Source organism: Sprattus sprattus (genome assembly GCF_963457725.1).
Source record: "Sprattus sprattus genome assembly, chromosome: 3".
NCBI lineage: Eukaryota > Metazoa > Chordata > Actinopteri > Clupeiformes > Clupeidae > Sprattus > Sprattus sprattus.
This window is the reverse complement of record NC_137922.1, coordinates 5577776-5592183: the sequence shown is the minus strand read 5'-3', so window position 1 is coordinate 5592183 and position 14408 is coordinate 5577776. Positions and strand designations below refer to the sequence as shown.

General features: G+C 41.3%; 1 protein-coding gene across 1 annotated transcript in view; it reads left to right on the top strand.

Annotated features, from left to right (window-relative positions):
* The first annotated feature begins 7254 nt into the window (after positions 1-7254).
* mrps9 (mitochondrial ribosomal protein S9) overlaps positions 7255-14408 on the top strand; it is a 22232-nt gene continuing 15078 nt past the window's right edge. Inside the window, exons 1-5 of the mRNA XM_080833830.1 lie at positions 7255-7372; positions 8500-8682; positions 13373-13435; positions 13539-13569; positions 14049-14128. Of these exons, the coding sequence (XP_080689956.1) occupies positions 7274-7372; positions 8500-8682; positions 13373-13435; positions 13539-13569; positions 14049-14128 (456 nt within the window). The 5' untranslated portion in view covers positions 7255-7273. The remainder of the gene's footprint in view (positions 7373-8499; positions 8683-13372; positions 13436-13538; positions 13570-14048; positions 14129-14408) is intronic.

Here is a 14408-nt window from a genome sequence, read left to right as displayed (position 1 = left end):
AAGTCCCCTTCTTTCTATCAGTAGATAGTACTTTTCTTTGAATAATATGTTGCATCAAGAAAACACGACCCGTAGCCTACTGATGGATTGCCTGATAGTGATTGCCCCCGCTCGTCAACCGAAAAGTGTCCGGTAAAAAGTGCTCCTCTGCCTGGGTGTAGCCAGCTAGCTTAGCATAATTGCCATTCAGATCCAATGGTAATGCTACCTAGCTAGGTATGCTAACCGTCGGTATTAATCGGTAACTCCACCAAAATACTCATGTCACTGGCTTTAATTTGAGAATGGCATGTTAGTAGTACATTTAATATCAGTACAGTTGATTAATTACTGCTGATATTTACATTTACGGTCTGTAGCCTGGTGGTCTACTGCCACATAGGCACGCATGGGTCATCTCCACGCAGGCACGCATGCACATAACACTCCCTATGAGTGGCTTCCCTGTCACCACTAGCCCCATGTTACATCGGCCTTGTTTGAGTGTCTCACCGATCGGTGTAGACCACCTCTCTCGAAAGGCTCAGACATCGCAGTAAATATGAGAGGGTTAAATTTAGGCGTGAGCTACATGAGGCAATTATAAGCAATTTACGAGCTATAAATGGCTTAAAAGCGATATAGGTGGGTTAAATTGACACATGTATCCGTGCCTAGTGACAGCAGCACACTGTAACGATTTGATAAAGATCAGTCACAGCTACTTTGTAAGGGATTTACTGATCTAGTAGCCTACGGTTGTAATGGTACTGATCTCATACCTCAGCCTACGGTTGTAATGGTACTGATCTCATACCTCAGCCTACGGTTGTAATGGTACTGATCTCATACCTCAGCCTACGGTTGTAATGGTACTGATCTCATACCTCAGCCTACGGTTGTAATGGTACTGATCTCATACCTCAGCCTACTGTTGTAATGGTACTGATCTCATACCTCAGCCTACTGTTGTAATGGTACTGATCTCATACCTCAGCCTACGGTTGTAATGGTACTGATCTCATACCTCAGCCTACGGTTGTAATGGTACTGATCTCATACCTCAGCCTACTGTTGTAATGGTACTGATCTCATACCTCAGCCTACGGTTGTAATGGTACTGATCTCATACCTCAGCCTACTGTTGTAATGGTACTGATCTCGTACCTCAGCCTACTGTTGTAATGGTACTGATAATATCTGAGCCCACCTGTGTCTACCTGTTAGCTGGAGCACAGCTTTGAATTCCTTGTTCAGGAGCATCAGAATGACAAAGGCCACAAAAAAGTACAAGAATATTGCTCACTTTCACTACTTCTTGGCATTGGCGGCGGACATATCTGACCACTTCCAAATCCGGGAATAAAAACTGTGCTCCTGTAATGCATAGTTATTCAATTCATGTGAATGCAGATGACTGACAGAACAGCTGCTCTGGATAGTCTCAGTATCTGAAATCTACACTTGGTCTTATTTCTCTCATATGAAACATCTTTCAATACACCGTTGGTTTCTCATCATAAATCAATGAATTCATAAATATGACAGTCTAAAATGTCCCCTGTGTCCTACTTTGTTGGACGGTTACTATGGATAGCAGCAATATTTTCACAACCTGTCATAACATATTAATGTATGTTTATAACACAGTTATAACTCTCACAGAAACCCAGGCACCACAGACTGATGTACTTGGACTGAGCATATTTAAAACTGCAAGCGCATTGAGTGCATGGCCTCGTACAGTAATTACCTCATGGGTGTCATGTTTCACCGTTTACACAAGGAGCAGACATTCTTCCCAACCGTCTCTGGTGGGGCTGTGGACCCTCTCTTGTCAGGGGTAGGCCGGGGCAGAGGTGTGATTTATGGGCCCTCTCTCACCCCCCACTGTGAATTAGAGACCACGGGTCCAAACTATTTTTCTTTTGTGAACGGGAGCGTGCTTGTGGCTAAAAACAAGGGCAAACACAGTTTATCATTCCGCTGACGACTGCATTCCTTAGGCGAATTAACCAGGGAAACTCATCGACTGGCACGGGGCCGGGGGCCTGTGCTCTGTCACGCTGATTAATACGCTAAGATTCCTGTTCCAACTCTATCACCGGGAGAGGATGGTAGGCTGGGCATTGATCCATGTTTACTCCAAACTCCCACAAGATCTGACCTCTATGGGTGGAGGCATTAGGGCACCTATACGGCAAGTGCTATTCGACTTCTGTTTTTATAATCCCATACCTGTCAAATAGCCATCAACAGTACATTTTGTGATCATGCTTCAACTTCTAACGGAATCACACATTATGATAAATGTGATAGTTTATCATTTTCATAACATATGAAGAAAATATTTTTGCACAATGACTTGTGGTTGGTGATGAGGAACAATGTTATCACAGCCTTCATCATTTGCGGGTAAAGGTATTATTACAGTATATTGGCAAGATATAAAAATTCTGAGCTGGGTTTCCATGACCACGGTTGTCTTAGCATTTTACCAAAACTTGAAAGGTTAACCTTCCTAAAGTTGTTTTATACTCTACGCATGTTTCACAAACCATGTCTTTAGAGTTCCCCTGAGGGAAACCTACCTATGTATAAGTTTATGTAGAAGCATAAGGTAAACATGTGTAGAAGAGTAAACAACTTTGGTAAGGTATACCTAAGTTTTCATAAAATGCTAAGAGACCCCAAAAATTAAACCCACCACAGAAAGTTGAGTATGAGGTTGAGGCCCAAACTTGGGTCTAAAACTAGCAAGCTTACTCCCTAAAGAAGTGAAAAAACCTTGGGTCTAAAACTAGCAAGCTTACTACCTAAAGAAGTGAAGAAACCTTGCAAACACCACTTACATTTCATTTGGGAATGTGCTAACTGGTGTCTTTTGGAAATGTAGTGTATTGCAATATATACAGCCTGGGAAAGGTAATGTTCCTTTTTCATGTGTTGATTCTCTCCAATATACTGTAATACGACCTTTACCCGCAAATGATGAAGGCTGTGATAACATTGCTCCTCATCAACATAAAACTAGTGTCATGGACCAATCGAAGAACTTATTCATTCACGCCGATAGGCAGGGAGACATGCATCGCGCTCTGGCCCCGCCCCCACCGGAGCCCATAAATACCGCAGCGCACGTATCCATCTTCCTTTTTCAAAATCTTCGCGTAAGATTAGGATGTTCCAAGGGATATTCGACGCTCCATTCCTGACGGTCGTATTACTTGTTTCTATTTCTAAACTTAACTCGATACGAGCTGGTGAGTTTAAGGTTCTCTAACCTTCACTACCTCAAAAGTGCTACAGGTTCAACTCGTGGTCCAGAAAGTCGAGTTTCACTGTCTCTAACTTGTTAGGCTGGCCGGACTCTGACTAGCCTGCTGGCTTGGTTTGCTAGCCTACTAGCTTGGTTTGCTTGCCTGCTAGCTTGGTCTGCTAACCTCTGGTTGACTGTGATAGTGTGGTCTTTTAAGCTTTCTTGTGTTTCAGATATGTCGTGCCAAGCATACCCTGACTGTGGTCATGCTCGAGGGAAGGGCGACCGCTGCTGGAGGCAGCTTGAGTGGTGACGACCCGGTGTGCGACACTTGTGTGGCTATGGCTATAGCCAGGGCCCAGAGGCGTCTCGCGTTATGGGAACGCGCCGACGTGGGAGGGGGAGACTCCAGCGCCCACCGGGGACTTCCCCGGTAGGGCTGGGCATCCCTCCGGCCCCAGGCAGTTCAGCGTCCGGTAGTCGCCCTGTGGTGACAGCCGGTCGCGGCTGCCTGAGTCCCTCCCCCTCGCCTGCCCTCTTGGTCGCCTCAGACCCTAAGATGGTGGAGCTACCCTCCGGTTTTTCCGATCTCTCCGGAGTGCTTAAAGATTTGAGGATGGAGTCGGAGTGTCTGCTTGACTACTCCGACGAACATGCCTCAGGAGAGGAGGAGGAGGAGGCGCGTATGGAGCTGGATGTACCCCGGTTACATCCACCATGCTCGGAAAGGAAATCTCGGCCATGATAGTGTTGCGACGGTGGAAACCGATGATCCACGGGAAGATGGGGAGGCATAGGTGGAAGTTGCTGCGGCCGAGCAAAGAGGTAAGACCATCTTGCCGGGGAGTGAGAAATTGGGTCCATGTTGGGTCCATGTTGCTCTGGTCGTTCTGTCAGGGCTAGGGTTGGGTACCGAGAACCGGTACCAATACGGCACCGGTTCCATACAACCGATACCTACCCGGACCGAAATGCAACGCAGATTTCGGTGCTTCCTTTCGGTGCCTGAGCAGATTTTTTTTTTTTAATTTTTTTTTTTATTATTTAAATTTTTATAATTTAACAAAACTAGCGATAGCTAACGAGATGTAACGTTAGTGGCGTAGATCTTTCTGAGTACGATCTGTATACTTTTTTGTGTTGCTAACAGATTTCGTGGGGCACATATAAAACTGCTCCATCTCCCAATGTAGACTCTCGCCTGTGTCGCTCACGCTGCATTCCGTATGGGACTAGTGGAAACGAGATTTGTGTTGAGTAGTTGCCATGGTAATGGGTTGACTTGCGTGTGGTTTCGGTTTCAAGATAAGTGTGGTTGTTCTAAGCAGAAGTTGGATACGCTTTATTAAACGGAGAGCTACCGTCTCATCCAAAGATATTCCTTCTCAATGTGAGTTCTTAAGAGAGCACTCGGACGCTACAATAACATTGCAACAGTCTGACAGCGAAGAGCAGGCAGCCTTGCACGGAGCAAGCACAAACAGAGCTAGCCATCAATATAACGGAGAAAATGTCGAAAGGTAAACGATCAAAAGTGTGGCTGTATTTCGCACAAAAAGACGCGAACAACGCGACGTGCAGCATATGCAACAACAAAATTGCGTGTAAATGGGGGAGAGAACTCAAGAGGCTCTGAAGCTAAACTCTTAAAGGGGCAGTACACATTCACGAAACCAGTGGGTTTAAATAAATGCAAACTAATTAATATTTGTTTTACTCTGAAGGCAAACATGCTCATATTTCTGCAAAAGTATTACTGAAGTGTGAAGTGTGTGTACAGAGTGTGTTATGTATTTATTTATATTTATTTAAGTATACTGTAAACAGTTGTTATAAGTTAATATATTGTTCATAGTTGAAGTTAAAAGGTTTGAAGCCAAGTGTTTTGTATTTATTTTTATTTATAGTATACCTTAAACAGTTAATATATTGTTAAATTTGAAGAAAACTATTTGCCTTGGCAATAAATAAGCCTAATGTCTTTAATTAAAAAAAAAAAAAAAAGTATCGGTTCTGGCACCGTTTAGGCACCGTTATCGTTTTAAAAGTATCGGTTATGTACCGGTATCGGAAAAAACCCAAACGATACCCATCCATAGTCAGGGCTCTCCTCGGGGATTGAACCCGAGTCGCTGGGTTTGGGAACCAGCGTCTTAGCCAGGTGAGCTATTGAGAAAACCCAGTTGTTGAATTAGTTCAATTTCTTTTTATTTTCAAAAACACAAAAGATACCTCCACAGGAGAAACTCCAAAAACACAAAAGATCAGCAAAAAGGGCAAAAGGCATTAACTAAATAATATACTTAATGTACGTAGACAATGTCACAAGAAGCAGCTTGAGAGCTGCAGCAAGACTATGTGCTTGAGAGCACGACCAAAACACATGGGGACAAAAAACAATCTAACGACCAGAGAAAGAGCAGGGAAACTAGCCAGGTATTTAACTCCTGGCTAATTGGGAGTCAGGAGGCAAACATACGGTGTGACAAGAGGTGAGGGCAGACAATTGGCTACAGGTGAGGGCACACAACGGGAAACAGGTGAGGGCACATAACGAGACACAGGTGAGAACACAAAATCACAACAGAGGCACATGTGTGCGAAAGCGTCCTTTTGTTCTTTTGGCCACCAGATGCTGCCAATGTGCCAACTTATGGCAGTCGCCGCTCAAAGTCCTGACAGGCTGCTATACTTCCAGGTAATTTAACTAAGTTCGGAAACTACCTACTGCTAGAAAAGACTATCCAAACTCAGCCTCTGTCACATGGTTTGTATCAAGGATCAGACCACAACAATCAAACTTCAGTGCCATGCCTCTCAGTATAGAACAGAACCTAAAGCTTGATAACTTAAGGGCAAAATTGGCCAAAAAAAAAAACGGGAAGTTGCAGAAAGTAGCCACAAATATGGATGGTTTACAGAACAAAAAGTTTACAATTGTTACTAGGCAAAAACTTGATCCAGAGTTAACATACATTTTCAGGTAGCCTAAATAATTTGGCTGCTCAAGCCAGTTACATTCAAATTTAATTTCACCAACCAAACAGACCTTATTAGGCATTGAGCTACAGATCTCATTGCTTTGTTTAACTGCCCTGGAAATTATGTTAAGCCCACAGATTACAGTAATTCGAAGAGATATGAAAGATTGTGATGTTGGCTGTGAACTAAAGCTAAATTGGATGTGTCGAGTTTCTAGTTTGAAAAAAATATACAATGTGTCAAAGAGTGTCGCAAACACACATATGACAGTATTAGACTCATACGAACTTTACATTTATATTCATGACAAAATAGCACCCAAACAAATACTTACCAATCTGATCTTCATATGAAACCACTGATCTCAGAAAGAAACTGGAAAGCGCATCCTATGGTTTCAAAGTGAGGCCACACTTAAATCGTTGCGGCCATTTTGTTGGGACCACTTTCCTGGTTGAGACCAATGATTATGACGGGCGATGAATATTATATATAAGATATTTAATGAAATCGCATATTATGCATTATAGTAATTTCAAGCTCCTTGTTATAGAGCTTGTGTTTGCTTGAATAACAATATTGAAACAGAATCAAATTTGACCAATTTGACCAATTTGAACCAATTCTGACAATATTGGGGTGCTGAGTGAAAAAAAATGAAACCTTAATAACTTAAAAATTAAAAGAGCACAAATGTGTATTTGTCGTGCACAAACGTGCACAAAAGATTGAGACACATTTGAACCGATTCGGACAATATTGGGGTGCTGAGTGACGTCATATGTTTACAAAATGTAATGTTTGATATCTCAAAAACGGTATGAGCACAAATTTTCATTTGTCGTGCACAAACGATCTGAAATAGTTGTACATGTTTTTTTTTAAATATGGGGTGCCAACTTCACGCAGGTGTCAGAAACCATGGGATGCGCTATCCAGTTTCTTTTTGAGCTCAGTGATGAAAACCAACACAGGTTTGAGGGGAAGGAGAATTACGAAGAACGGGAAATTACGTCACGCAGTTTCCGGATTTTCGTTTGTATCTGAACCATCATGGCTGCCGCCAGAGGCACCGTCGTGGGGTCTCTTCTGTTAAAATATGGGAATAGATTTGCAGGATCTCACATTGTCACCACAGCAGTTGGAAGACAGGTAAAACCGGAGTGGTTATAATATATTTCTAGTTTATGTTAGTCATGCAGTTACTATTTCAGCTGCGTACAGTAGGCTAACGTTACATGGTGGGATAACACTGATCAGAGCAGAATGCCCTTGGTTAGCTAACTTGTGAGTAAGCTACCTGCTTGTCAAAGTAAATGCCAGAAAATTAGACGTTTTATGTCTTACCACCTCGATGCTTTTATTTTGCAGCAGCTCTGTCGGTGGCTCTGTCAATGTGAACCGAAGCGTTGTTGTGTTTGACAAGTAACGTTAACGTTAGGTTAGCGAGTTTTTATTTAATGATTCAGTTGACACCTTCCTTCCATAATACACATAAGTATACACAATAGAGGATACGTAAATGTGTGTATGCCTAGTGCATGGTTTACGTTATCCTTTGCCTAACAGATTATGCATGACCCTACCGATTTCGCCAAGTAGCCTACCTTACTGCCTTGACTCCTTTTTGAGGAGACTTTAGGTTTGGCGTAATAGCAGAATTTTGGAAAGCACTTCAAAGAATAGGTCTAAGATGCTATTGCTGAACTATCTATGATCCTGTAGGACATGTTTGGTGCATATGTCTTATTTTCTTTTTCTACTGTTTACATTTGGGAAGTGTAGACTCTTTGAACCAAATAGCTGAATATGTACATTGATGGCCATGTGCACACCTGCCTCAGATTTTAGGGTCATGCTCAATAATCTTTTAATCAATTTAAAATATAGTTTTGAGTGCTCGTACTATTTATATGAATCACAATTAAACTGTAGAAAATGACCACAGCATGTTTTTGGACTCATTTACTTGCAAAGCCTAACACAAGTGAGAATTATTGCCCTTCATTAAGTGATTCTAGGTCTACTTTTTATCCTTCACATGGTACTTTTATGTTTTAGATTTTATTGTGTTTCACTGAAAGGTTAGACTAATATCCACTTTGTGTGGACCACAAAATATTTTTTATTCTATTCTATTCTTTTTGTCTCACCTGCATGCACAAATGTTGACTCCAATTTTGATAAATATATGCAATCTTCAAAGCCATTATTATGCTTACAATATAGGATTATTAGGGTATTAAAATAACAATCTGAATCTATGTTTTGTCACTCAGCCTGTCAGCAGACAGATATGTACAAGCTGTTGTCTTCTGCGGAAAAATCTGGCTGCCGCTGGTCCAGAGAAGTTTACTGAAGAGTTCATCAAACAACAGGTGGAAGAGTTCAACATTGGGAAACGCCATCTAGCCAATATGATGGGGGAGGACCCCGAGACCTTTACACAACAAGATATCGATGTAAGCATTGGGGAATAGGGGTGCACATATAAACCATTTTTTAAATATTTGAATATCCATCAGTGTCCATGAATGGCTATTTGGTTATTCCTGAGGCTGGTCATTTATTGGGAGTTGTACAACCTTAGAGTGAAAATGTAAACCTATGCTCCTAGTGGTTGAGTTCCTATTGGAGAGCAATTTACATGACAAATCCCATAGAATGGATTATGCCATATCAGGGAAGTTCTGAAAATAATCTACTAACTGTGAAAATGTGCCTTCATTTCATAAATGGATACAACTCAAGTGAGCCCTTTTAACTGTAATGTATGCCTTGTTCTTCATGTTAGGTTAGGTTAGGTTAGGTTACCCCTTGGTGAATCATGCAAACCAGTGAATTCATAATGTTACTTCATTAATTTCCACTATTAATATGACCTTCGCAAAGTGTACAGAATGGAGCAATAGTCTTAGCTTTGTGAGTTCAGCTCAGAAAACAGAACTCAAACCTTTCACAAAAAATGTTATGAGACTTGGTGGAGATGGAAAATAAATGCTTTAGCAGAGCAAAGATAGTCCCAAAGCGTATGGTTGGGATCTAGAGGAAGTAGCCTATAGAGAGTGGGACACATTTTGGTCAGGACATGGGCTTGAACTTCAATGTGATGCGATGGCACTGTGACCAGAACCCACTGCTCCAAAAATAGGCTACACACTGGAGTTGGAGTTACTCCTTTCCAAGCCCAGATTATGATAACATATTGCTCAATTTAACAAATAAGGTGTAAATCATTTCACATATTTTGGAGTAGGAGCCTACTGATCTTCCTTGTTGCAGGCCAATGCAGATCTCAGTTCTGAATTCCCCTTATCAGTGTGTGACGGTCGTGGTGCGACCGCACATTAAATGCACACTTATTCCCACTTTTAACCACTAGTGCACCCAACAGACGTGGTTTACACACACACGCACGCACGCACACACACACACGCTCGGTCCGTCACACAGTGTCAAGTGAAGCCAGTGAGGGCTGGTCGGGTGAGGCTGATACGAGAGGCAGATGGTGGAGGAGACATAAAGAGAGTGCAGGTCCTAGCGGTACAAGAGGCAAATGATCTAGAGGAAGAACAACAGATTGAAGAGAGAGTGCACGTCCTGCATACCTGTCAAGTTAACGTGACTGAAATCGATGAAATCAGTGATCGCAATCCGTGAACATTCGTAAGCCATCCCCACCCCAAAAGACAGCACCGCAAGCAAATTGTAACATTCGCAAGGTTTTTCACAAACCGGTCTGGTTCGCCTCGAGATAAGTTGGTCAGTGATGCTGAATATTGAAACTTCATTGATTACAGTAGCCTAAACTGCTCCACAGACATAGTGAGCATGGCAGTCTCTCACTTGCAGGCTAATGGACTTGTTATTATTGTTCTATGCTATTGGGAGTGAAAATCCACGAGCTTTAGTGAGATCCCTGAGATTTAGACATGAGAAATGTTGAAAATGGGAATCTCAAAGATAATACTAGACTTCCAATGGGGGTTGCACGCTGTATTCCCGTTCTTATCCGATAACCCAGGGTGTCTAAATGATACTGGAGAAATGGGCAAAGGGTGGAATCACACAGACCAAAATACCATTTAAAAATGTTAAGAGGAGAAAATACTGGCTACCAGCTTTGAGTCATTGTCTTGTTGCAGGAAGACATTCATTTCAAACAACCTTCCTCCACTGGCTTTGTCATGGCGTTGCAAAATGGAGTGATAGCCTTATTGTGATCACCAAAGACCCCCCAGACCATCACCTTTCCTCCTCAGATTTAGTCAAACACTGCCATCTTTTGATTTGTTTTCTGCACTTCACACATTTTTATCCTCTGTCTAGTGCCAGTCGTCTTGTGTCCATTTTTTATCTTTTCCTTTCACTGACCAGCTCAGATGTGTCTTTTTGATTCAAATCTGATCTAAAGGGCCTGCATTCTAGAGTTACCTTTTCACTCCTGAAGATGAGACGGGTGTTTTGTTTGTACTGTGGAATTAGGCTTTCAGCTGAGGGCCTGTGTGGCATCAGTCTCAGAAACGTCTCTGTTCACTGTCCTACACAGCTGTGCACTGGAGCTTTCAAACTTCTCCTATCAGGGTTTGGGCTAGTTTGAAGTGTGAAGGAAATAGTGCACACCTTTGTAAGATATACAGCTGCGGAAAAAATTAAGAGACCACTTTTAAAAAAAATACCAGTTTTTCTGGTTTTACTATTTATTGGTGTTTGTTTGAGTAAAATGTAACATTTTTGTTTCATTCTATAAACTACTGACAACATTTCTACTGAATTTCAAATAAAAATACTGTCATTTAGAGCATTATTTGCAGAAAAATGACAATTGGTCAAAATAGAAGATTTGAAGTGTGAAGGAAATACTGCACACCTTTGTGAGATATATTTAGGTTCTTGGCAATTTGTTATATGGCATACATTCAGTTTCCCAAAATAATAACAGGTTCAGAAGAAAGTGTTTCTCAGGGTTTTTTTCAAGGCCATTTTTAAACCACAGTCTATAAGTACATGCTTATGTTCCAAATGGCAGCAGCAGAATGGCTTTCAGTTGCACAATCATAATGATTATTAATTATCATTATAATTTAAGATTAGCTTATATACCATTCGAACACAGGAGTAAAGGTTTAAGAAAATTAGCTTTTTATGCACATATTCTATTAAACTTCAAGCATTTCCAGCTATAATATAGTAATTTACAATGTCTAGATTATATACATTTTAGTTTAAAAAACGGATGTTCTTTTAAAAAACAAGGACATTTATCAGTGATTCCAAACCTCTAAGGAGTATTTAACGTCTGAATGAATGTGTAGTCCAGCGTAATGGAGGGTGTGTTTGTTGGCTGGTATGTCAGCGATGCTTTTACTCTGGGTTGGCACACAACAACATTTCCACTAATTGATTCTCCTCACTGATGGAGTTAGATTTCTCAGCCTTCATCTTTTAATTCCCAGATCACTCTCAGGTCTAATCAATAGAGTCATTAGCTGGGGCATGTCCAAGCCGTTGTGACGTTCAGTATTCAGACTCCAGATGCCAGGTAGATGTGTAGCGGAAAATGGGCTCTGACGCCGGAGGAGGGACTGGAGGCTGCTGCTGCTGCCTGGCTCCTTCTAGAAGGTTCCACCTGACGTGATGCCTCCCCTAACAGTAGCTGAAGGTGTGTAACAGATGTTCTGATGTCAGGGCCCTAGAGAAGCTAATCATAAATATTTGACCCCTTCAGTGTCTCTCAGTTGCACCCTCACGTATAGTGTGCAGACAACAGGAACGGATTTGACAGAAGTGACTTTCTGTTCAAGGAGGCTATGTTTCTAAGGGTAATAATCCTTTCATATTAGACCACAAAAACAGCATTTGAATGGTTGATTAACCTTCAGGTTATTAGAGAGTAACTTCAGGTAATTCAACTTTAATAACTTAATCTGTCATTTAATGTTTGAAAGAGTAATCGTTTGTGTCATTATGTAGAATAGCATATGGAGACTGTGACAGTCTGAATTGGTTCCTCAACAGCAGAGGATAATAAATGCATAAATTAGGGGTGCAAATTACCTCGGGTACCATATACACACAATACCAGTTAGATGTTTGGACACACCAGTTTATTCAATGGTTTTTCTTTAATTGTATTATTTTTCTAAATTGTAGATTAAAACTAAAGACATCAAAACTATGAAAGGACACGTATCGAATAATGTAGTAAACAAAAAAGTTTTCAACAAACCATAATATGTTTTCTATTTTAGATTATTCAAAGTAGCCACCTTTTGCTTTGATGACAGCTTTGCACAATCTTGGCAATCAGCTTCATTAAGGCTACTGTAATCAAGGTAGTCACAAGAGATTCATCTTTTATGGTTGTAAGGTTGTCCAAGCTTTCCATTTTTCTATTGTGTAATGGTTGTCAAAATATCCCAATACTCTGATCACTCACGGAGCTGATGATGGTGTGTGTTGTGTTGTGTTGTGTTGTGTTGTGTTGTGTTGTGTTGTGTTGTGTTGTGCATGTGTAATGTATGCCTAGTCAGTTCAGTCCTTGATGGCCTGCTTGTGACTTATTCATGGTTGTTGTTAAAGTTGAGACTGAGTGAAGCTTTTTGGACAGTGTGTGAGTCTACCCTCCCTGAGGAGGACCTGCCATATTGCCTCCCCTGGTTGAAACAGGTGTTGACTTCATCTGTCAGTGTGCTTTCTGGCCATGTTCTTATTCTTTGACGGCACTAAAAGAGATTGACTTCTGTTTCAATCAACAGTCAACCCTTTTTTTGCCTCTCATCATAAGTTCACCATTGTATGATTGTATTGACAACCCTGAATTCTCAGTTCAAAAATTCCAAAACATTATGGAAGTTGAGATATATAAAAAAAAGGCATCTGCGCCACATCATGCCTGGTCCCCTTGCCAAGATGTTCAGTCCAGGGTTGTCGGGAAAAAATGTTGTACCAATTGATTCCTTAACTGTTATGTTTGTTGTAACTCTTGAATGATTTGTGTTCCATTATGTTTCATGCCTGTTGTAGCTTGTGTTTTACTCTGTTACCGGTCACTGTCAAAATCTCTCTAGTATCTCTTCCATACTGTTCAATGACTTGTTTTGGAATACAAATTATTGTTTAGTTTAATGAGAATCACTTCCCCCTCCACAGAGAAGCATAAAGTACCTGTTTCCTTCTGGCTTGTTTGAGAAAAAAGCGAGGCCAGTTATGAAGGTAATGTCTTCCCCTTTCTCCTCTCTTGTTGAATGGATTTTCTCACATTAGCATTGTAAAGCCAAGTTGCCAGTGATCTCTAAAATGCCTCCTTCTTTTCCAGCATCCTGATGAGGTGTTTCCCAAACAGACTGGTGAGTTTAGGGACTTTATTTAGGCATCACCCCCAGTAGGAGTATATGGGCAATGGGAAATACATTAGGATACATTTTGAATCCTAATCGTAACACATGGAAGCATCCTGTCACCAGCCTCAGTCTCATCTTGTGATCAGAGCCAGTCACTAAGTACTCCAGCCTATGTAGTCCTCTGCAGTCCTTTTACTTCTGGTTTAGTAATTATTGCTCCACCTAGTGGCTCTTTCAAATGAAGGACCTATTCTGGACTCTAAATTACATGAATGATTGTCTTATTTGAGGTGCTGAAAGCTTGTGCACCCTATGGAATGAGTAGACCTCTGCCCCTCTCCCAGTCCCCACTTAAACACTCATGATGATTGTCTTAGTGAATCTGATGTTCTGTGGTAGTGTGTGATGCTAGTGTGTTATTCACTATCCAGAAGTAGTTTTCTACTGGTCTATTAACCAGGACATTTCTATTTCAATCTACACAGCAATCCAGTGGGGACAAGATGGCCGCCCCTTCCACTTCCTCTTCTACACAGGAAAGCAGTCATACTACTCGCTAATGCACGTGAGTTTGTTACCCTCGGGCTTACAGTCTGTACTGTATTGAAGTCTCATGTCATCGGCTGTATTCAGTATGAAGTATTCTAGATGCAGGCCTATTTATTTCACTGTAGCCCTATATTCAAAAATAGCATTCATCCTCTTGGATAGAGGTTAATATATCCTTTTAAACTGAGTCTCAGCCAGTTTGACAACAAGGAAATATTGAGAGCAAATAGACAGGCAGGCAGGCAGGCAGACAGAGAGGAAGTTGGGACAGTCAGGCAGACAATCAGGACAGACAG